Here is a 22,706-nt window from a genome sequence, read left to right on the forward strand (position 1 = left end):
GATTGATAAGCATATCGCTAGAAAAGCATGGGAAAAATTGAAATAATGGCAGGAACAAGGGAGCCCGAGCATATAAGAGACTGAACACAGAGAATAGGATCACAAACCCCTTTCCCTTAAAGAAAAAAAAAAGGTCTTCAAAATTTTTCTAGGCTAGGTGTGAGTGGTACCTCAGTGAGCTTTGCACTCTATTTTCTCTTGCCCTTGCGTGGACTAGATATTGGATAACTGTATTAATCACCGGCATCATAGTTATAATCATTCTAATGGTCATAACCTTTAATTTTTTGCAAACTGACAGATAAAGACTCTAATACCTTGCTATTAGGACCAGTTATATTTTGTTATTTTGTTATTTGGACCAGGATAAGAAATAAAACAAACAATTCAGTGACGATTAATAGGCGTATAAAACACAAGATAAAATTGTTCTCGAGGCCATAATGTTTTTCTGATAGCCTAAACAATAGGAAAAATTATAGCAATTTTCGGAGAGACAATTGGACAACTCTGTTTTCTGGGAAGCTCATGAAAAAGTTACAGAAGCTTAGCAAGCTGTAATCTCATCATACTTTCCATCATATATATTTTTTCTTTTTTTTTTCAGTAGAAAAACTATTTTGAGCCACCGAGTTTATTTTTAACTATTTTGAGCCACTAATCTTTATTTTTAACTTTTCCATGACGTCCCATTATAAACATTGTATAGTGAATACCAGCAGCAAACAAACGAGTCTCCATATTTATTGACAATACACTCTCACGGGGCACTTGGATGTCGAGAAGTTGGCGCTTAGTAGCCTAGCTGCATGCTCCTTACTCTAATAGTGCCTAGAATGTTTGTTCTTTTTCGTTGTACAGCTAAGATTGCCAACGTTTATCATAGACATAACCAACCAGGAACGTTCTCATTGTACCTTCCTATTTTTTCGCACCTAAAATTCTCAGTTTTCAGTCATAAAAAGTCGACCGATGGTTCGTTAATCCATGTGCCGACAGGCTGAGAAGTTTTTACAATAGATCACATTGATAGGCGCAGGATAATTGTAAAATTCAAAGGAGCGTGACTTTTCAGTTACGTGTGTTACTCTTGATTTAAATTTGAACTCATTGATCATCATGTGACTCGTTTGATTGCACCTCCAAGTTCTCGTTTTTCAATAGATATTGTATCAGTGTTTTTTTTTTTTTTTTACGGCGAGTTTTCATTCTAAATCATCAGTTATTTCACTTTGCCTGTTCACGTCAATGGGAGGAAATATCTGTAAGTCGTTAATCCTTTTTCGTTTTCCTTCTGTTTATCAATTTTTGGGGACCTATTGTAATTATAATCGCACTCTCTCCTTTCAGTCGAACTATCATCATCTTCAACTTAACTAGATGCTTTCTATTTACTCCTTTGAAAAGTGAGCGTGGAGTACATTTGTATTTTTTATTTATTCATTTTTTTATCTCTTATTTACACCAATTGCACTTAAAAACATCTTGTTACTTGTTAATAATTTGCATGAAAAAAGCACCACACAAAGTCAAGACAAACGAAATTTCGACTGCGCGTGCGCTATTTGTAATTTGCACTCATGTTACAACTTTGCACTCGTGTTATATGAAAAGATGCACTCGTTTTCAGCCATGTATATTACAAAACAGTGTGAGCGACTTATAAACTACAAAGGAAAATTATCATCGCAACTTTTTTTGCTTCTCACTAAATTCTTAAAATAGACAAGAAAACCTACTTACAGGTACTCCAAGTTAGTATTTGTACTAAAAATATCCGGCGGCAATTCGTTTACCGGGTTGCCGGACAAGTAACTACAATTGCAACAACAACAAAAAAGTTACAGATGTATTAAAAAAAATCTTAATTGATGAGGCATTTTAAGCACTTCAAAGCTAGAAACGTGTAAAGGAGAAAGAAAACTATGCCCAAAAATATTTCTGATAAAGGTTTGAGTATCATTCAAGCGATTAGAGTACTGAATCTGGTGGTCTGGGTTCAAGCCCGCTGCCAAGATACTCATGGGATTCTTTCCCCACCAATTCCAATCCATGACTGCGTTCTTTTAATGACTGTATGGTCTCCTCCTCGATAGTGGGGTTTTTCCATATCTTTACATGTCTGCTTTCTACTCTGTTTATTTTGCCCTGTTTAATTTATCACTTTAGGATTGTCGTGGTATTTATTCATTAATACAAGACGGTGTCTTCCCTAAACCAGATTTGATGTAAAGACAAATAAATAATTGAGAATTTACTTGCACTTATGCCCTACAGGAGTAAATGGCCCACGATTAATACAGGCGTCTTTCACTTAAATTCGTCGAAAGACCTGTGTGGAAGGTTGTACTCACACACACACACACACACACACACACACACACACACACACACAGAGAGACACACACACACAGACACACACACACACACACACACACACACTCACACAAACACACATATATATATATATATATATTTAATCGAATAATAATTGTTTTAGTATAGTTTCAGAGCTGAACAACAGAGAAATTTCTAAAATCATAACATTTTAGTAACATTTATTAACATTTTATTTTAACATTTTACATAAACCGCGTGGAGCGGTTTATATAGCGTCATATAAGGAGCTACTCGACCAATCAGATTGCTGAAAACTCTTTGCTCAGCTCTGAAATTGTACTAAATATATATATCCTCCACTCATCAGAGGTTTTTAGTGGCAGAATAATGCAATACCATCTCATATATACTATACTAATTGCTAATTAACATGGTTTATGCAGTGTGAGAAGTGTCAAGTCAGCTGTTGCGTAGGAGGCTTTGTTTCTGTGTCGGCAGGAAGAGACGAGTTCGTTACGCTTGTTTAGTGTTGATAGGTCTGGGACAACACAATCATTCGAAGAGTTGTATTGTGATTTTTCAGTTTCTCATAAAAAAAAACCTACACTGGTCTCCTTACAAATTTCTTTAGTTTTATTACATCATGCTACAAAATTGGCCTTATCCGAACTCTTATTGACCGTATCTACAAAATCGACAACACCTCTCCCGGCCTTCAAAAGGATTTTAAGAAACTTTCCGACACTTTAAAACGTAATTATTTTCCTCCACATATTATTGAAAGAACTTTCAAGCGGTATCTTGACGGGCCCTCGTCTCAAAATAGCCGGAACATTGATGACAATAATACACGTTACTTTAAACTCCCTTTTGTCAGCTATCATTCTGAAATAGCGAAGTTCAAACTCCGACAACTCACTAAGCGCTTTTGTAAATCAGACCTAAATATCAAACTAGTTTTCACTTCTTTTAAAATTAAAAACATATTCAATGTTAAAGATCGTAATCCTGATGCTCTAAAATCATGGTAGTTTATCGATTTTCTTGTGCGGGATGTAATTCCCGTTATAATGGCGAAACTAGTCGCCACTTCTCTACTAGGATAAAGGAGCACACGGAAAGCGATAAATACTCGCATATTTTTTAGTCATTTCAACACATCTCCTTCTTGTAAGAACGAATACTCCCTTTCTTGCTTTAGTATCGTGGATTCTGCTAACAACACAATTGATTTAAAACTCAAAGAAGCTTTTTTCATAAATAGGATCAAACCTGAACTTAACAAACAATTACAGCATTATAACACTTTTCTAGCGTTTTAGTTCACACCTTTGATGTTTGGTGTCACGTTGTAATTAGTCCCCGCTTTTGTATTATATCATGCTGTATATATTTTATTCATCTACTTGTCTGTTATATAATTACTTAGTTCTGTAACTCATTGATTGAAGATGGCATAAGCATGCCGAAACATGTCTCTCAAAAAAGTTGTCTATTTCTTACAATATTTATCATACTTGCTACTACTACGACCTTATGGAAATACAGTAAATTGCCAAAAATGAACTGCTAAAAATACATTTTAGAAGCTCAAACAATCACGCTATTCAAATGGAATCTCTTTGCATGTTTGCAACTCGATATATGTTCATTTCTGTTGTTCAGGGTCGCCATGTTCGGTCTACAAATTATATAATATATCTGCCACAGTTAACTGTACAGTTTGGGGTAACCATATCGGTTTTCCCCCATCCTAGCATCAGCACTGCACTGATGAGGCCCAAAAGGCCGACACAGTACTGTCTGCAGTTAGATATAGCTCTTGGCATATGAATCCTTGCTTTCATGTCCAGGTTCAGCACTGTGGGATGAGTCACTGCCGCTAGCATTGCGCATAGCTCACTAGGCTTTTCTAGTTTGAGTACTCTGGCATCGCTTAGACGATACCACAAATGTAGGATCTTTTGGAGTGACCATATCGGTTCTCCCCCATCGTAGCATCAGCACTGCACTGATGAGGCCCAGAAGGCCGAAATAGTGAGCCGCTCCTCCGCCTTTTGGCTGAATCACACGTGTATTTTTTTCGCTCCGGCCTGGTCAAATTATATCATACGAAACTTGCGATTTATTTGAGGTTAGTTTGCCCTTTGGGCCTCTATTTTTCACTCTTGCATTCGTTTTGATTATGGATGCTACAGCGAATGTGGATGGACTAGAGGAAAAGATTGCCGAAGAGAATATGCAAGATCCTTTAACCGTTAATGGCGACTCGTACGCCTCAAGAGCTGCACGCACGTCCGATGAGCCAAATGAAATAAGAGCGCCACAACTATGGATTTCGCAAAATAATATGCTGCAAAGACCGAAGTCTACAGTCTTTACGCCCAGCAAAACTACATCATCCCGAGCTGTTTTAAACGCTTTCGCCGAATGTGAAGTCTCACAAACCGAATCATAATGTCTGATACGCAAACTTATAAGTAGTGGTGAGGTTGTTGTTACTTTCAAGTCTATTGCCGCCAAGGAACGCTTTCTACGCCTCAATTCTCTCAACATCGACTCCGAATCTTTTGCACTTCAAGATATTGACAAACCGCTTTCCTTTCTAAGTATTTATGATGCTCTTTTTTAACTGTCCGACCTTGCTATAATTAAACGCCTGGTGCTCTATTGTAAAGTTGTAAATTATCGCCGAGGAAAACACTCATACGCGCCAAATATTTACAACGGTCTTCGCCATTATCGTGTTTGTATTATCAATCCTATTCCTAGTCTTATCCGCTTTGGAAAGTGCCAGATTTTTATCAAGTATAATGGCCAAACTCCAAATCTCCGATAATGCAACCGAACGGATCATTTTAGTAATTTGTGTCCAAATAAAATTTGCTTTGATTGCGAAAGTGTTTACCACGAAATTCGTAATTGTCCACGCCCGTTATTAAGCTGCATATGTAAGCAGGAAGGACAATAATGCGATCTTTGTCGCAACTTCTTGGTTGAATCTAATTCCCTTTTAAGTTTTCAGACAGGCAAAAGTTACAAGATACGATAGAAACTTTCCTGTAATTCTAAGAACATCATTTATTTGGCTTCGTGCAAGAAATGACGCCTACAATACATGACTTAAGAGTTAGATTTCGGAACCATAAGTCTGTTATGGTCACTAAGAAAAAAACCTGTGAAGTAGCTGTACATTTTAACATAACACCACATGATTTAAGCGATTTCTCATTCCAATGCATTGATCAAGTGCAGTAAACAATTCAGGTAACATCGAAAAACGTTTAATTACCGAGGAAACATATGGAGGCGTGGGTAGTCCAATGGTCAGTGCGCTGGACTCTGGGTCAGATGGCCCGGGTTCACGTCCTGGTTGGGGCTTGACATTGTTTCCTTATAATTAGGCAAGACAGTTCACTAACACTGTCTCGTCTTCTCGGATAGGACAAAAAGACGGAGGTCCCGTCTCCCGCATATATCAATTAGTAAATTTCAGCAGGGGACGTTAAATAAACCACATCACCACATTACTGTGATGTGGTCTGGCCTGTTTAATGGAAATAGGGGGGAGGGGGTGTCTTCTAAAAACTTCTTGTTATTAAACTTTTTAGATTTTTTATTGAGTATATATCCTTCCTTCGCACGAAGTTTTCCGTCCTCGTGTCCCACATTACCTCCTATACACACATATAGCACTCTGGCATGGCTTAGACGATACCACAAAGGTTGGGTCGTTTGGGGTGACCGTCTCGGTTCTCCCCCATCCTAGCATTAGCACTGCACTGATGAGGCCCAGAAGGCCGAAACAGTACTGTCTGCAGTTAGATATAGCTCTTTGGCATACAAAGCTTTGCTTTCATGTCCAAATTGAGCACTCTATCTAGGATGAGTCATTGCCGTTGCAATTGCGCATGCTCGCTGGTTTACTCTAGTTTGAGCACTCTGGCATGGCTTAGACGATACCACAAAGGTTGGGTCGTTTGGGGTGACCGTCTCGGTTCTCCCCCATCCTAGCATTAGCACTGCACTGATGAGACCCAGAAGGCCGAAACAGTACTGTCTGCAGTTAGATATAGCTCTTTGGCATACAAAGCTTTGCTTTCATGTCCAAATTGAGCACTCTATCTAGGATGAGTCATTGCCGTTGCAATTGCGCATGCTCGCTGGTTTACTCTAGTTTGAGCACTCTGGCATGGCTTAGACGATACCACAAAGGTTGGGTCGTTTGGGGTGACCGTCTCGGTTCTCCCCCATCCTAGCATTAGCACTGCACTGATGAGACCCAGAAGGCCGAAACAGTACTGTCTGCAGTTAGATATAGCTCTTTGGCATACAAAGCTTTGCTTTCATGTCCAAATTGAGCACTCTATCTAGGATGAGTCATTGCCGTTGCAATTGCGCATGCTCGCTGGTTTACTCTAGTTTGAGCACTCTGGCATGGCTTAGACGATACCACAAAGGTTGGGTCGTTTGGGGTGACCGTTTCGGTTCTCCCCCATCCTAGCATTAGCACTGCACTGATGAGGCCCAGAAGGCCGAAACAGTACTGTCTGCAGTTAGTTATATATATATAACTAACTGTAAATATATATATATATATAATTATACTTCAAAATTTAGATTACTTGAACTTTTACTGCAACTCTGAGTTTCATGCCTCTTGCGAAGCAATCGTCAGGCAACTGCCACAAATAACGGTTACAATCCATCGAAATTTAAAAGACAGAAGAATGTGTTCGTGCGCGCGCAACATACTGCACGCGCTATCGCAACGTTACGTTCTTTAACAGGAATTTCCTGACATGTCTGCAACCTGATGTCAGCTCATTTCTTTTGTTTAAACTTGCCATTTGCGGTTTAAAAATGATGAAATATTTTTCCCACAAACACAAATTGCATGTTTTAGCTACATTGGAATACGAACTAGCTTGTTTCACCTTGTGCCACTTAATATTAAACTTAGTGTCCTTATCTTTAAGACTCCATATATATTTGCTAAGTTGCCTTAAACTGAGCTACAGCTGCCCATGCAGCTGTAGCTTAGTTTAAGGGTGTTCCGGTTAAAAATTTTGTGAAGAGGATTAGTTTTTGTGAAATGCTTATCAATAAGTGCAAGGAAGCATTTTCCGACGTTAGTTTCCACGTTCTTGCCGTATGGTGGATTAAACCATGTAATGTTCCGCTGCCTGTTTCTTTACATCAAACCAGGCACCACGTCCGCGAAGAAACAGGCAGCGGAAAATCACATGGTTTAACCCACCATACAGCAAGAACGTGGAAACTAACGTCGGAAAATGCTTCCTTGCACTTATTGATAAGCCTTTCACAAAAACTAATCCTCTTCACAAAATCTTCAACCGGAACACCCCTAAACTAAGCTACAGCTGCCTGGGCAGCATTAAAACTGTCATATCTAACCACAAAAAATCTGAAATCCGGAGACTCGCACGCACTAATGATCGAGCTAGGAAAAGCTGCAGCTGTAGAAAACCTGACATATGCCCCATGGATGGAAGCTGTAACATAGAAAGCATAATATACCAGGCAGAGGTCACCGCAGAAACCACAAAGGAAACGTACATTGGTCTCTGTGACACCACTTTTGAAATGCGTTACAGGAACCACTTGTGCTCTTTCCGAAACGAACGTTACAGACATGCTACTGAACTTAGCAAATATATATGGAGTCTTAAAGATAAGGACACTAAGTTTAATATTAAGTGGCGCAAGGTGAAACAAGCTAGTTCGTATTCCAATGTAGCTAAAACATGCAATTTGTGTTTGTGGGAAAAATATTTTATCATTTGTAAACCGCAAATGGCAAGTTTAAACAAAAGAAATGAGCTGACATCAGGTTGCAGACATGCCAGGAAATTCCTGTTAAAGAACGTAACGTTGCCATAGCGCGTGCAGTATGTTGCGCGCGCATGTACACATTGTTCTGTCTTTTAAATTTCGATGGATTGTAACCGTTATTTCTGGCAGTTGCCTGACGATTGCTTCGCAAGGGGCATGAAACTCAGAGTTGCAGTAAAAGTTCAAGTAACCTAATTCTTGAAGTATAATTATATATTATATATATATATATGCAGTTATATATATATATATATATATATATATATATATATAACTGGTTTACTCTAGTTTGAGCACTCTGGCATGGCTTAGACGATACCACAAAGGTTGGGTCGTTTGGGGTGACCGTCTCGGTTCTCCCCCATCCTAGCATTAGCACTGCACTGATGAGGCCCAGAAGGCCGAAACAGTACTGTCTGCAGTTAGATATAGCTCTTTGGCATACAAAGCTTTGCTTTCATGTCCAAATTGAGCACTCTATCTAGGATGAGTCATTGCCGTTGCAATTGCGCATGCTCGCTGGTTTACTCTAGTTTGAGCACTCTGGCATGGCTTAGACGATACCACAAAGGTTGGGTCGTTTGGGGTGACCGTCTCGGTTCTCCCCCATCCTAGCATTAGCACTGCACTGATGAGGCCCAGAAGGCCGAAACAGTACTGTCTGCAGTTAGTTATATATATATATATATATAAAATCCCCTTATGAGAGGGAAACCACGAAAGAGGCTTGTCGGGATGAAAGCGTAGTTTATTTTTTCCTTTCCTCCACAAACATATACCTCGCTCTACATTAATGTATTGAGCACTGTTTTACGAATATCTACGTTCTACACTTTATACATACATATATATCATATACATATTCCCTACTTACAGAAACTGCAGATTACGGTTGTTACTAAAAATTCCTGAAGACAAATTCTTTAACTGGTTTTCGTCGAGAGTCCTGTTACAAAAAAAAAATTTAAAGCTTCGATTAAGTAACACTTTAGGGTGACAAAAGACCTAAAAGCAAAAATAAGGCTAAGGTTGTCATTAATTTGATGTCTTGTCGTGGTAACCAGGCTTTCCATTATCCGTACGGAAAAGTTCGTTTCCTCTTATGCCAATTGTTCACAAACGATCTACAATGCAACAAAGTCTCGCCTCATGATTTTCTTTCCTCGGGTATAGCCTGAATGTGTCACCTGAACCACAACTGATTACTATCTTGTGATATTCTCTTAATAATTGTAGCAAAACTCGAAACCTTCCATCTAGGCCTCGTAGGACGAAAATTTTTGTTTAAATTACTCCAATCAATCGCGGGTGCCCTCAAGAAAAAGATATTTGCGGCCTTTTTTAAAAAAAACCACTACAATTACTTCACCAAAAAAGTTATTAAATGCAGAATTCGATTAAACCACAAGCTACACTCGCCCCATGTATTTGTTTTAAAAAAAAGGCAAAAATTAAAACAAAACACTTATCTAGCTTTTGTTTTTCATTTCTCTGTATATGTTAAGACAAAATTCCGGAATTCCGTCAATCATAAATAATGAAAAATGAAGTGACGCGAAAGTGACTCAACTAATTTTGACAAATATTGTACTTAAACGCGGATTGAGACGAATTTGAGTTAAAATAGGATCTGTCAGTAAAGCTGTTTACCGCGAAAAGGTCGCTAGTGAGTTTACGCTGGCAGATTTAGAATAAAGCGGAGGTGGACGAACTCCCTTTCCCTAAGATGTGAGAAATAAGCTTCCAGCTAGTGGCTACCCAACCCTCCTTCCCGCCCCCTTCCTCACACACTAATGCTCGAGGGTAATAAGTCTGAGAATTGGTGGAATGTATTGATACAAATGTATCATAACGTTTGTCTGATTGACGACTACAAAGCGCAGCCTTATCTATTAATATTCTTTTAAACAATTTTAGTACATTTTTTTAACTTTGATGAGTATGTCTGATCATTGGAGTGTTCTAACTGTTACAGCTATCCCTAAAAGTATTTCGTCATCCCTGCTCACTGTCCCTTTACATTGCCCTCAGGATTACAATTAGGTAGAATAGTCTTCGCCTTACACTTACAGATTTCCTAGGTTGATATTGTTCATGAATATCTCTTCTGGCAAATCCTCCAACTGGTTGTTGTCCAGGAACCTGTCAAATGACTGTATGTATTAGGTTGGCACTAAGGTACGAACATTGTGTACCTTAGTGCCAAACGTTATTCAATTGCGTAACTTGCGAAACTGTTATTCAGACCAGCTAAAATAAGGTAGATGAGTTTAGTTGAAGGAACATTGTGGTTTCGGCGAGCTTCTCCAACAGCCGGCCAACATATATGCACATTTTCGAAAATTCCGCCCAACAACGCACAAAAAGTGGTCCTAAGAAAAGGTAATAAAAACTGAAACCCATCAAATCAAAACACTTTGGTCATTTGACCCAAAATTTCGCAGATTATTATTTTACGTCCGTATGTGAAGGGTGCTACTTTTAGCATGCGTGGCCAGCTGCAGCGCCGACTTGAAACGATCCAGGGAAACGGTGAAGGTAATACGCACGCGCGTTTGTATGTGTAACTTAGAAAATCCCATTCATGTGCGCTGCTAGAAAACTAAAGTATAAAGTGATGAACTGCGCCTATCTGCTTGCCGATCTTCAGTGCAGCACACCGCAGGCATACAGTTAGGCATTACACGAGGGCTTCACATGGGCTTTAAGGTGCGAAGCCGCGCAAGCAAAGAGTTTGCAATACTGACTGGTTTATAGATGAAAACTTCATGGTTTCTCAGTAATTTCCAGGTCTCATCAACGTACACTCGGAGCAATAACATTCATAGGTAAAGCTATTCCAACCGGGATAATTCATTTTAGTTCAAGTTTGTGGTGAAAGGGTTTGGCTAAAAATAGGCATGGAGAGAGAGGCAGTAATAAGTGCGAGCGAGTTGGGAAAACGCGGAAGGGAGCGAGAAACTTTATGGACAAAATGGGGAGAAACACGGTGAGAAACACGGTGAGAGGAACAAGAGAGTGGACACGAAAAAGCTTAGGGCAACGAGAGAAGGAAAGACAAAGACCTCTAGAAATCAGACTGAAAATAATTGAAGTCAACAAAAAAGAGAAAGCGAACTATAATGGGGCCTAGAAAGGAGAGGAGGTAAGTTGAGTCTTATCCCGGGGTTTTCTCCAACGTAAAAGCCCTGAAAACTTAACAGATTTTTAAAAGCTATTGTTTAATGCTATACCGTTATATTGCTTCACAGACGCTGTGCGAGAAATTGATAACGAGACAATTTAAGGAAGAGGTGAAGCGTTTAACGGTAAATTTTACCCTGGAATGATTTCTTTACAAAATTTCCTTACAACTTTTCCTTTAATTGTCTATTTAGCGAACAAAATTTCCTGAGCCAATGCAGGTTTAAACGAAATTTCTTAGTTTAAGTATTAAATGCAGCTTTGTTGAGATATAACCCGTAATATACATAACTTGTGCAATATAACCCACGCATTCAAATGTTTATTTTGAAGCTGGGATTTGACTTGTTCCTCTTACATCAATAATATATAGATTTAGCCAAGCCTAAAAGCGGAGCTCCCAATAAGTGAAAATTTTGCAATAAAATTGAAGATTAAACGAGACTTACCTGGAAGTTGAAGTTTGATCTGGATTATGCTGAGTCATCAGGAACAAGGAGTCACGTGAGAAAGCACTTACCGCCACGCTATTCAGTCTTGAAAGCCGGTGTGTGAGTCAGTCCCATATGCAACAAGGGGGTACAGGGTGGGTTTTACCCTGAGATAGGGTGGGCACGTTACTCCTTGTTGCTGATGACTCAGCAGAATCCAGATCAAACTTCAACTTCCAGGTAAGTCTCGTTCAATCTTCAATTCTGCCTCGTCATCATGCACTGCAGAGTCACGTCAGATTTGAAAGCACTGATGAGCACACCAAAGATGAAACATACTCAAATAGTTTATTACATAAGTATACATAGCTATGTAAAAGATCTGTAAGTTATAAAACCATTAACTGTAAACAATCAGTCAACTACTAGGACTTTGTTAGCAAATATATTTTCATTTGTAGCAATGGGCAAATCATAATGCTTGGCAAAAGCGGAATCAGATCTCCACCCAGCAGTTTTCATTACCTCTTCTATAGGTACATTGCTGCTCTTTGCCTTAGAGGTAGAGGCTGCCCTTGTGCTGTGTGATTTGAACATTGAGACATCAATGCCTGCCTTTTGCAGTGCATTTCTGATCCATCGTCTGATGGAGTCTCTGCTGACTGGCTTATGCGGTTTTGTAACTGTTAGGATTAGTCTTGTTTTGTTCCCTCTCAGATCTTGAGTTCTAGCAAGGTATACTTTACATGTAGTGAAAACACAAACGTCTTTATTTGGAAATGCTTGGAGCCTGATGATTTTTCCTTTCATTCCTGGTCTAGCTTGTTTAACATGTTCATGTAACAGGAATGTATATACTGTGGGTTCCCCTACCATGGAATCAATGCCTAAAAAATTGTAAAGTCTGTCCCCTCTGAGTAGTAACTAGTGCACCAAGCATAACTAGCTTGTGCGTTAACTCTTTAAACGGTAACCTCTCTATGGGTAGTAAGGTAGAAAGAAATTTTAATGCTAAACTTACATCCCACACTTTCGTATAACGAGCAAGTGATGGTCGAGTTTTGGCAATCTCTTAACATATGGATTGTGTCCAAAAACAACATTGTTAACAGGTAATATAATTGCAGATAAAGTGGACCTTGCAGTGTTCAAGGCACTGTAACCTAGTCCTTGGGAATAGAGCTCTGTCAGGAATTCTATGGCTTGCTCTACAGGTGGTGAAATTGGATCAATCTGCCTTTGAGTACTGAACTGAACCCATCTTTTAGTGTAGGAGTCATATTGAGCCTTTGAAGATAGTCTCCAGGAAGACAAGATAATATTTGTTGCTGCATGAGAAATTCCTTTGCTTTTGAGGGAGTTCCTGATAATAAACATGCAACTAATCTCATTTTCTTGTGCAAGGGGTGAGAGCAGTCTTTTTTTGTCGGTAACATCAACAGGTTCTCTTGCACTGGTAACAGAGTTGGGCTCCTGATCAGCATTCTCAAGAGCATGGGATACCACATCTGTGTTGTCCAAATGGGCACTATAAGTATCCCCTCTGCCCCCTCTTCCCGAATTTTATGCAGACATCTGTTGATTGTGCTGAAAGGGGGAAAGGCATAAAATTTTAGTTTTCCCCACTCCATTGACAGGGCATCAACAAAGGCTGCACCTGGATCTGGTTTTCAGGATACATATGTTTTACATTGAGTGTTAAGTCTTGTTGCAGACAGATCTATGTCTGGTTGGCCTAAAAAATTGGTATTTTTTAAAAATGTTCCTATTTATCATCCATTCTGTTTGATCGTCAAATTTTCGTGACTTTTTGTCAGCTAGTATATTTTCTGATCCTGGTAGATGAGTGGCAGTTAACCAAATGTTTCTCTGGATACACCAGAGCCGTATTTCTTGAGATATTTCATTACTCTGATGTTATCTTCTACCTCCCATATAGTTTATGTATGACACTGCAGTTGTGTTATCTATTTGCATCAGGATGTGCACGTCCTGGCAGTCACTGCATAAAGACTTTATTCACAAAGATTTAGTAAAACATAGACAGGTAAAAACGAACGATATAAAATCCCGACCTTTCGGCGACTTTATGACGCCATTATCAAGGGTACAAATGAAAATAAAATTAACAAATGCGAGTTTAAGAGTTACAACTAATTTGCATAGGGGAGGTAGCTACACAAATACTTTAGCATGGATAGAATCGGTTTGCACGTTCAAACTCGGTGTTAATTGTTTAATGTAAAGCATCTCGTTGACAAGACAATCGAATTTGTTCATGCACTTCTTGAGAACTTTGAAACAGCTAAGAAGGTCCTCAGGGACAGCACCTGCGTGGTCGTTGTCGTAGTGCTTGCGTACTGAGGATTTACCAACGTACCGTTAGACGAAACAATTGCGATTCTGACCGAGAAAGCCTTCAGGGACAACTGGTTTAACTCTACGAACAATCTGAATATCTCCAAAGAAGACCTTACTGATCTGTTGAACGTGTCCACCAAGGGTCAGTTGTTCCAGTTCAATGGTGCCCTATAGGAACAAACCGACGGGGTGGCCATGGGGTCCCCACTCGGGCCCTTACTAGCTAACGTGTTTATGTCATCGCTGGAAGAAAGGCTAGTGCTCGAAGGTAAACTGCCTGATTATTATCGCAGATATGTTGATGACACTCTCACTGTAATGCCCAACATTACTACAGCTACAGATTTCCTACACACCCTGAACCACGCCCATCACTCTGTCAGCTTTACAATAGAAATCGAAAAAGATGGCATGCTCCCCTTTCTTGGCACCCAGCTCCTAAACCGTGCACCCCAAATTGAGACGAAATTTTATGTCAAGCCTACTAATACTGGTTTACTTATCCACTACCAGAGTTACGTTGACAACAGGTACAAACGGAACTTATCAACAACTGTGCTCGATCGCGCATACCGTTTGTCCTCTTCATGGCTTTATTTTTCTGAGGAGTGTGAGCGCTTGAAGAATTTATTCTCACGTTTGGACTACCCTCGCCACCTTATCAACTCCACCATTAACACCTTTATTAACTCGAGAATTGCTGACCAGCAGCCATTGCAGGCGCTAGGAAGATTGGCGAAAAATGATGTAACCCGAGTGGTAATACCCTTCAAGGACCAAGACTCCGCTAACATTGTTAAGACACAGCTGAAAGACCTTAGCATTAAGCTCCAAACCACAATCCAGCCCGCATTTGTCAGTCGGAAAATTGGCCAAGACCTTAAAGAATGTGAAACCAAACCACAGCTGGTTAATCAACAGTGCGTAGTGTACCAATTTAAATGTAACCTGTGCGATACAGGGAGCTATGTTGGTTACACACGTGGGCATTTATATGCCCGCGTGGATAGCCATAAGAGCACGTCATCTTCAATACGCAAGCACTACGACAACGACCACGCAGGTGCTGTCCCTGAGGACCTTCTTAGCTGTTTCAAAGTTCTCAAGAAGTGCATGAACAAATTCGATTGTCTTGTCAACGAGATGCTTTACATCAAACAGTTAACACCGAGTTTCAACGTGCAAACCGATTCTATCCGTGCTAAAGTATCTGTGTAGCTACCTCCCCTATGCAAATTAGTTGTAACTCTTGAACTCGCATTTGTTAATTTTATTTTCATTTGTACCCTTGATAATGGCGTCATAAAGTCGCCGAAACGTCGAGATTTTATATCGTTCGTTTTTACCTGTCTATAAGGATTTTAATGTGTAAAAAGCTGCAGAAAGCTCAAGATAATTTATGTCTCTGGGCTTCTGTCTGATTCCATCTTATTCCAGTTGAGGTTTCCCCTCTAACTGCCCCCCATCCCTCTAGGGAAGCATCAGATTAGGTTGTAACAGAGGGAAATGGCTGACAGATCAATTTATGAGTTGATTCAAAATTATCAATCCACCACTGCAGATCATGTCTGCACTTATTATTTAATGCCATAGTAGCACCATAATCCCCTTTGTTGTATCTAAGGGCTTCACATTTAGCAAGTTCTAGGGATCTGTAAGACAACTGACCATATTTAACAGCGGGGAAACTAGAAACTATAGTGCCAATTAATTCTGCCAGTGACTTGATTGTCAGGCTGTCTTGCTTGATTGCAGATTCACATAACACTTTGGAAATGAATTCACCTTGACAGTGCTGTGATTCCATGATTACTTTCTTATCGATGCCCTTTATAGCTCAGTTTCAATTATCCCTTTTTCTGTTGGGGTAAACTTTCATTCTCTGGGATATAATGTTTGATTAGGGGTTTCCCCTGGCACAAACTCAATATCACAATGTCTTACACAATCTAGAATATGCACATCTGAGATTAATTTTTGCCATTCACGTGCAAATTGCTTTAACCTGCCTGCTTGCAAATGTTTGACTTTAGAAAATAAAGATTGATTTCTTACCTCCTTGGAAATAGAAGTTTCCTTGTCGTCATTCTGGTTCAGATGGTTTGATATTTACCCTCCCCGTTTCTCTTTTGGCGGTAGGAGGGCCTGAAGGGGTTTAAATCCTTCCGGTTGTAATTATCTCTGTTCTTGCAGCCAAATCCTTTGTATTTCTTAAATGCATGTTTATATGATGACCTATCTTTGTTGTTCGAGTATTTCCTCGATGAACTTAGCTTACTAGCTACTCTTTTAGCTTGTGCCATATCCTTTAATTGCTACGATAAATCGCTACCGAATAAAAATTCGGTGACTGGTACCGTGGGTGAACAGAGGTGTCTATACTCCTGGTTCAAGTCATGCTTAATAGCCTCTAGTCGCCTCATGTTCAATTAATAACTAGCACCTGCAGTTAACGCTATTCCGTCTGATAGCTGTTTCAAAAGAGCAGGTACGTCTAGTATGTCTTTAGGGATTTGATCCTGTACTTTGTTGAGGGTCTCGATGGCTTGTACTGACGGTATGGCACTCTTAATTATCAGAGTTTGAACTTTCTGCAGTTTTATATCACCAGATCTTGTTTCTGACCTTAGTTTCTCCCAAATTAGCGGGTTGACTTTCACGGTCACGAGACTATCGCAATTCTTGGGCCGTTGGTAGGCCTTTAGCCTCTCGGCTTGAGCTTCGTCTGATAGTCGTGTTTGCACTACGCCATTTACGACTTTTGCAAGTTGTTCAGCTACTTTGGGCCAGCACTTTTCCTCTAGTTTTAGAGGTTGTGCAATGTCATGTAGTGTGCCTTCATCTTTGCTTGACTCAGCTGGTGTGTTATCCTCAGACTCAAGCTGAGCTTTTCTTATCTTCGGCACGGGCACGTCTCTCGGCATTTCTTCTGGTCGCTTCTCAACGACTCTCTCTTCGCCATCATCGAAGATTTCTCCTTCCTCTGCTATTCTCGACAGCACAGTAATTTTAGTGAAAGATTGCTGCATTGATTGTTGCATTGCAAGCATGCCTTAAGAAAGGAGTTCTCCAAATTGTTCGAATTCAGAGGGCTTTACAGAATTATCTGTAGCCATGTGTGTTGTCAATGTGCTTGGGCGGTTTGGCGCCAAGCCATCTAGGTGCTGTTCTGTCGTTTTTTCACCTTGAGACACGCTCAATGGTCGATCTTTAGATTTGGTTTTTCCCTTAGATGTAATTTCAAGGGCTTCCTTCCGCATTTTCCTTAATTGTGAGGTTTTTAGTCAAAGTTTATAGCGACAATTTCAAACTAGTTGTCGATTAATCGGCGGTAAAAATGCAGTGAATAGAATGGCGGTGAGTGCTTTCTCACGTGACTCTGTAGTGCATGATGACGAGGCAGAATTTTTTTTAATATTTAAAAAACTCTTAGCCAAAAATTCATTCAGTATAGATTAAGCTCATTGACACTTAGTGTAAAACGTGCCTCTGAAAAGTCAAAATTTTGGAGAAATCAAGAGAGCCAACACAATCCGTAGTAAGTTTTTAAAAATCATCTTTTCCAAAAAACAAGCTCCAGTGAGAGAAGACTAAGTAAAGAACTATTTCCGACGAAAACAGCGATAGGTGCATATTACGTTTCAACTCCAAAATCAAGATGAAAGATAAAAATCGCTAGATATTTTCGCATGTGTGCAAATGGCATATGGATCATATTTCAAAATGGAATATGTGAATTTCTCCGTGAGTGAAGAGATCTCAAGTTCCATGGAATCTATCAATAGGAAGCAAGACTAAAATGGGCAAGAAACATTTCGGGACGACAGATTTATTCAAAACCGTTTTTTATTTGCTAGTATAAGTGAAAAACGTACGAATTTCTCACGTGTACAAAGTCCACGGAGTAAAATTCGTCATGCTTAGATCGTTGTTTACTTGTCTTCCAGGCCAGAAATTGCGCAGCGTTATGTTGAAAATTCTGAAAAAACCTCGATTTGACACAAAATCTTCTATTAAACAATACTTCTTGAACACATCGTTACTCGAACATAATATTTTCCGGGCCATCGAGTCGTCAAATTGTCGCTAGGCCCTGCTTGAAGTCCGAAAGTTCGGTTTTCACTTTACGTCCATAATTCGCATCGCCTTTAGAATCGTACTGTCGTTGACACAAGAGCTTATTCTGTCACCTTTAAGACCTTGATATCCATTCTTTTCCAAGTAGAGTATTCTATACCATTGTTACTTTACATTCTGAGTTCCCCAAGGTCTAACTCGATCGAAAATGAACGAGAAATCCGACCGGAAAATTTTCAGGGTCGGCCGCGCGGAAGCCATATTTTCAAATTTGATCATATGGTACTTTCGTGACAGCATACATGACAGAGGGTACGTACGTACGGACGTACGTTCGCTCGGTCAGTCACGTGACAACCAAACGAAAAGAGGTTGACCATATTCCATGGGTGTGAAGCTTTGCCTCACGCGCACGAAGCGCGCGTGGGAGCCCCGCTATTAAGAAAGACTCCAAACTTACAGCCCTCCTAGCTCGGTATTGGTACTGAAAATGCCTGATGGCAATTTCTTCAACTGGTTTTCGTGCAAGTCCCTGCCAAAAGGTAGTAAATGTAGTATCGATTACATAGTTTTTGACAATAAATTTCAGAGAATAAATATGATTGAATTTATTCCCCGTGTAGCGATACGAGGGCCTAAACTAATCTAATTTAATCTATGACAATACTAATTAAGACAAACTCGGGTTTTTTTTCTTTTTTATAGCTCTGAAAACAACTTGATTCTCTACAAATACTTTTCACCCTCCTCCCATTACCCATTCTTGTAGTACATAAGACTTGACATTACACACTGTCATGTATTGTAGTCGGTTGCTGGTAAAACGCGTAACGGTGTAACGAGTAACGGCGTAACGGCGTAACGAGAAACCGCGTAACGGGATTTTTTTAAAGTTCCTTTTTTGTGGAATTTTTTTGTAAATTTATTATCTTTTAAAATTTTGTTCGACCAAGAACTGATTTTGAAGAGCATTCAACAATAAAAAATTGCGATAAAACACTTCTTAAAATCATTTTAATATTTAAAAAATTATCAGGTCAAAATATGTTTGTGAGTTGCAGTCTATAAATACTTAAAAACAGTACATGATTAAAAACTGTAACGTGAGAAAAAAATGATTAAAAAGATATGATTAAAAAATATATCAAACAAAAAGTTTCGCACGTATGGAGTCCGTCTGGATATTTAAATTAGGCTTAAAATTCTTGATAAAGAGCATCTCAAATACTAAACAATCAAATTTTCCCTGGCACTTTCTTAAAACTGAGAATTGGTTTTCTTTCAAGAGGTTGTTGTTTCCTTGAGTTTCTAAGAAATGCCTACCGATTGCCGAACTTTTGTGCTCAGCAATGCGTTGATGAAGGTGTCGGGCTGTGTATCCGACATAATTTGCATCACACGAATCACATGAAAAAATATAAACAACACACTGCCTATGAATAATTGACGGCTTAATTTCTTTGGGTTTAAGATCTCGCCCCAATTAGTTGTTCACGGAAACTGGCTGCAAAGTAGCGCCAATCTTATAGCTAAAATGGCGTAGCTGCTTCCGAACCGCATTAGCGGCCACCTGATATTTAAATGGAAGACTAATTCTAACTATGCTACTTTCGTCACTGTTTCTTTCTGCTTTGTTCGCTGAAGTGTTTCGAAAAAGAAAATTGTTGATAGCAGAATCAATGACTCATCGGATAGTCTAGGCGACTAAGTATAGAGCGCAACTTGGCAAACTCTGCATAAAAAGCCTCTGTTGTAGACGACAAGGCATAGGTACGATGTATCATTGTCTTTACTTCACTTTCTCACGCTTCCCTGAGGTCCGTCATGGAGGAGAACGGTGATGGTAAGTTTTGGGTTTACCATTACCTTTTGACCGTTACGCTGTTACCCGTTACGCCGCTACGTGATTAACTAACAACCATTCGTACTGACACGTGTAAAGCTAAACAGTTGTTAGTAAAACGCGTAACGGCGTAATAGGTAACAGCGTAACGGCGTAGCGAGAAACCGCTTAACGGGAATTATTTTAATAGTATTTTTCTTTTTGGAATTTTTCTTTTTTTTTAATTTTGTTCTTTTTTTAAATGTGAATATGATCATTTCTGTTTGGCGGGGGTTTTTCCCGCCCTTTGGCCAAAGGCACCGCATTTCCGCAGACTGAAGAGAGAGCGGGTGCACTTCCTCACGCTTCCGCGAGGTCTGTCATGGAGGAGAACGATGATGATAAGTTTTGGACTTTCAATTTTTTAGTCAGTCAGTTTCCTTTCTTGCTTCTCGATATTTTCAGACACAATCTGTTTAGTGTAGTTGCAGGCTATTCTTAGGATCCTGAAGAGGAGAAACGATATCGTAAGACGGGCGAAAGAATGTCCATGTAAGAGCCGCGTAGAAGGTGAGGAGACCAGTAGATATGCATTTAATATAAGTCAATTTCGCCACAGTGACAGGAGTTCTAAGTTGTTCACTGAAGAAACATAACCGTAGCCTCCTACACACACATCCATAAGGTCTTTTGAGGCTCGTCACCCGCGGCAACTACGTGACGAGGCAAAGAAGAATGTCTGCTTGGAGGTTTTCTAATTCTATTGGGAATTGACACAAGCATATTCCCCAGAGCCTTACGTTGAGTTTGCTAATATAACATGCAATAAAACTTACCTTCAAATTGAACTTTGAGAAAAATTCTTTTTAAAAGAACTAACCAGAAATAGCGCGCTGGACGCAAAAACTACTCAGTTACTGAAACCTGCAGCTACACTAAACAAATTGTGACTGAAAAGATCTAGAAGGGAGAAAGGAAATTAACTGACTGAAAATGAAAGTCCAAAACTTACCGTCATCATTCTCCTCCATGAAGGACCTCATGGAAGCGTGAGAAAGGGAAGTAAAGACAATGATACATCGTACTTATGCCTTGTCGTCTACAACAGAGGCTTTCAATGCAGCATGTGCCAGGTTTGTCTCTATGTTTAGTCGCCTTGACTATCCGATGAGTCTTATTGATTCCTCTATCAACAATTTTCTTTTTCGAAACACCTCAGCAAACAAAGCAGAAACAAACAATGACAAAAGTAGCATAGTTCGAATTAGTCTCCATTTAAATATCAAGCAATTACGCGATCTTAGCTATAAGATTGGCTCCACTTTGCAGCAAGTTTTCGTGAGCAACTAATTGGGGCAAGATCTTAAACCCAATGAAATCCAGCCGTCAATTTTTGATAGGCAGTGTGTTGTTTATCTTTTTTCATGTGATTCGTGCGATGCAAATTATGTCGGATACACAGCCCGACACCATCATCAACGCATTGCTGAGCACAAAAATTCGGCAATCGGTAGACACTTCTTAGAAACTCACGGAAACAAAAACCTCTTGAAAGAAAACCAATTCACAGTATTAAGAAAGTGCCAGGACAAATTTGATTGTTTAGTATTTGAGATGCTCTTCATCAAGAATCTTTAGGCCTAATTTAAATATCCAGACGCACTCCATGCGTGCGAAACATTTTGTTTAATATTATTTGCAATCGTATAATATTTTTTAATCATCTTTTTCTCACGTTACAGCTTTTAATCAGCTATTGTTCTCTTAAGTATTTAAAGACTGCAACTCACAAACATGTTTTGACTTGATAATGACGTTTAGCCAACGTCAGAACGTCGTCGTCTCTCAGCAATTTTTTAATCTTAAAATGATTTTAAGAAATGTTTTATCGCAATTTTTTATTGTTAAATGGTTTTCAAAATCACTTTTTATTCGAATAAAATTTTAAAAAATGATAAAATTGCAAAAAAAATTACAAAAAACACTAAGAAATTCCCGTTACGCGGTTTCTCATTACGCCGTCTCGCCGTTACTCGTTACGTCGTTACACGTTTTACTAACAACAATTGTAGTCCTCAATATAATCCAAGCGACATTGAGTAGGGGATAAAGGGTGGGTAAATTAACTGCAGTGGTTTGAAGCGGGAAATATTGGAATTGTCATAAAATGTATGTTGAAAATAACTTGTTGAAGATTTACTCAAAACGGTTCTTTTGTTCACGCACAAATTCATATGCTATGACTCATAGCCTGATGATCAGGCTTATTTTGCGAGAAATAGGCAGGAAATAAAATCTGCATGTATCACTGCCAAGGAATCTGAAGTCTTTGAAGTCAAAAGAAACCTGAAATGTTAGTCTTACGTTCAGGCTGTATAAGACAAACTTTGCATATTTTATGTATTTTATGTATCTTTATAAATGAATTATCCGTACACGGAGTTGTCCAAAACGAGATAAAGAAAAAGTTTGAATGTGTTAAATAAGTTCACTTTCATGTTCTATTCTATCCTTTATCTCCGATACTGGTTTTAAATATTTACACTTATATCTCAGCAAAAATACTTGTGGTTCAATTTTGAACACATTTTTCATGCGTTGATTTTTCGCACCGCCCCACACACGATTAAATCTTC

The 22,706-nt window shown here is 39.3% G+C and overlaps 2 protein-coding genes and 1 non-coding gene across 3 annotated transcripts in view; 1 reads left to right on the top strand and 2 right to left on the bottom strand.

The window, feature by feature from the left end:
• Positions 1-12,912: 12,912 nt before the first annotated feature.
• Positions 12,913-17,221, bottom strand: LOC148737541 (uncharacterized). Its single transcript, XM_088749319.1, has 2 exons — positions 16,615-17,221; positions 12,913-13,473 (listed from the first exon to the last, which is right to left on the bottom strand). Exons 1-2 carry the CDS (start codon positions 17,219-17,221, stop codon positions 13,019-13,021), a joined length of 1,062 nt encoding a protein of 353 aa, XP_088605445.1. The 3' UTR covers positions 12,913-13,018.
• On the top strand, positions 14,184-15,508 carry LOC111318834 (uncharacterized). Its single transcript, XM_088749435.1, has one exon. The coding sequence runs from the start codon at positions 14,367-14,369 to the stop codon at positions 15,387-15,389; it is 1,023 nt and encodes a 340-aa protein (XP_088605561.1). The 5' UTR covers positions 14,184-14,366; the 3' UTR covers positions 15,390-15,508.
• A 2,171-nt stretch (positions 17,222-19,392) lies between the features above and the next one.
• Positions 19,393-22,706, bottom strand: part of LOC111339894 (uncharacterized) — a 449,109-nt gene continuing 445,795 nt past the window's right edge. Inside the window, exon 2 of the transcript XR_015997332.1 lies at positions 19,393-20,045. This is a non-coding gene — a transcript (uncharacterized LOC111339894). The remainder of the gene's footprint in view (positions 20,046-22,706) is intronic.

This window comes from Stylophora pistillata, chromosome 2 (assembly GCF_964205215.1).
Source record: "Stylophora pistillata chromosome 2, jaStyPist1.2, whole genome shotgun sequence".
Taxonomy (NCBI): Eukaryota; Metazoa; Cnidaria; class Anthozoa; order Scleractinia; family Pocilloporidae; genus Stylophora; species Stylophora pistillata.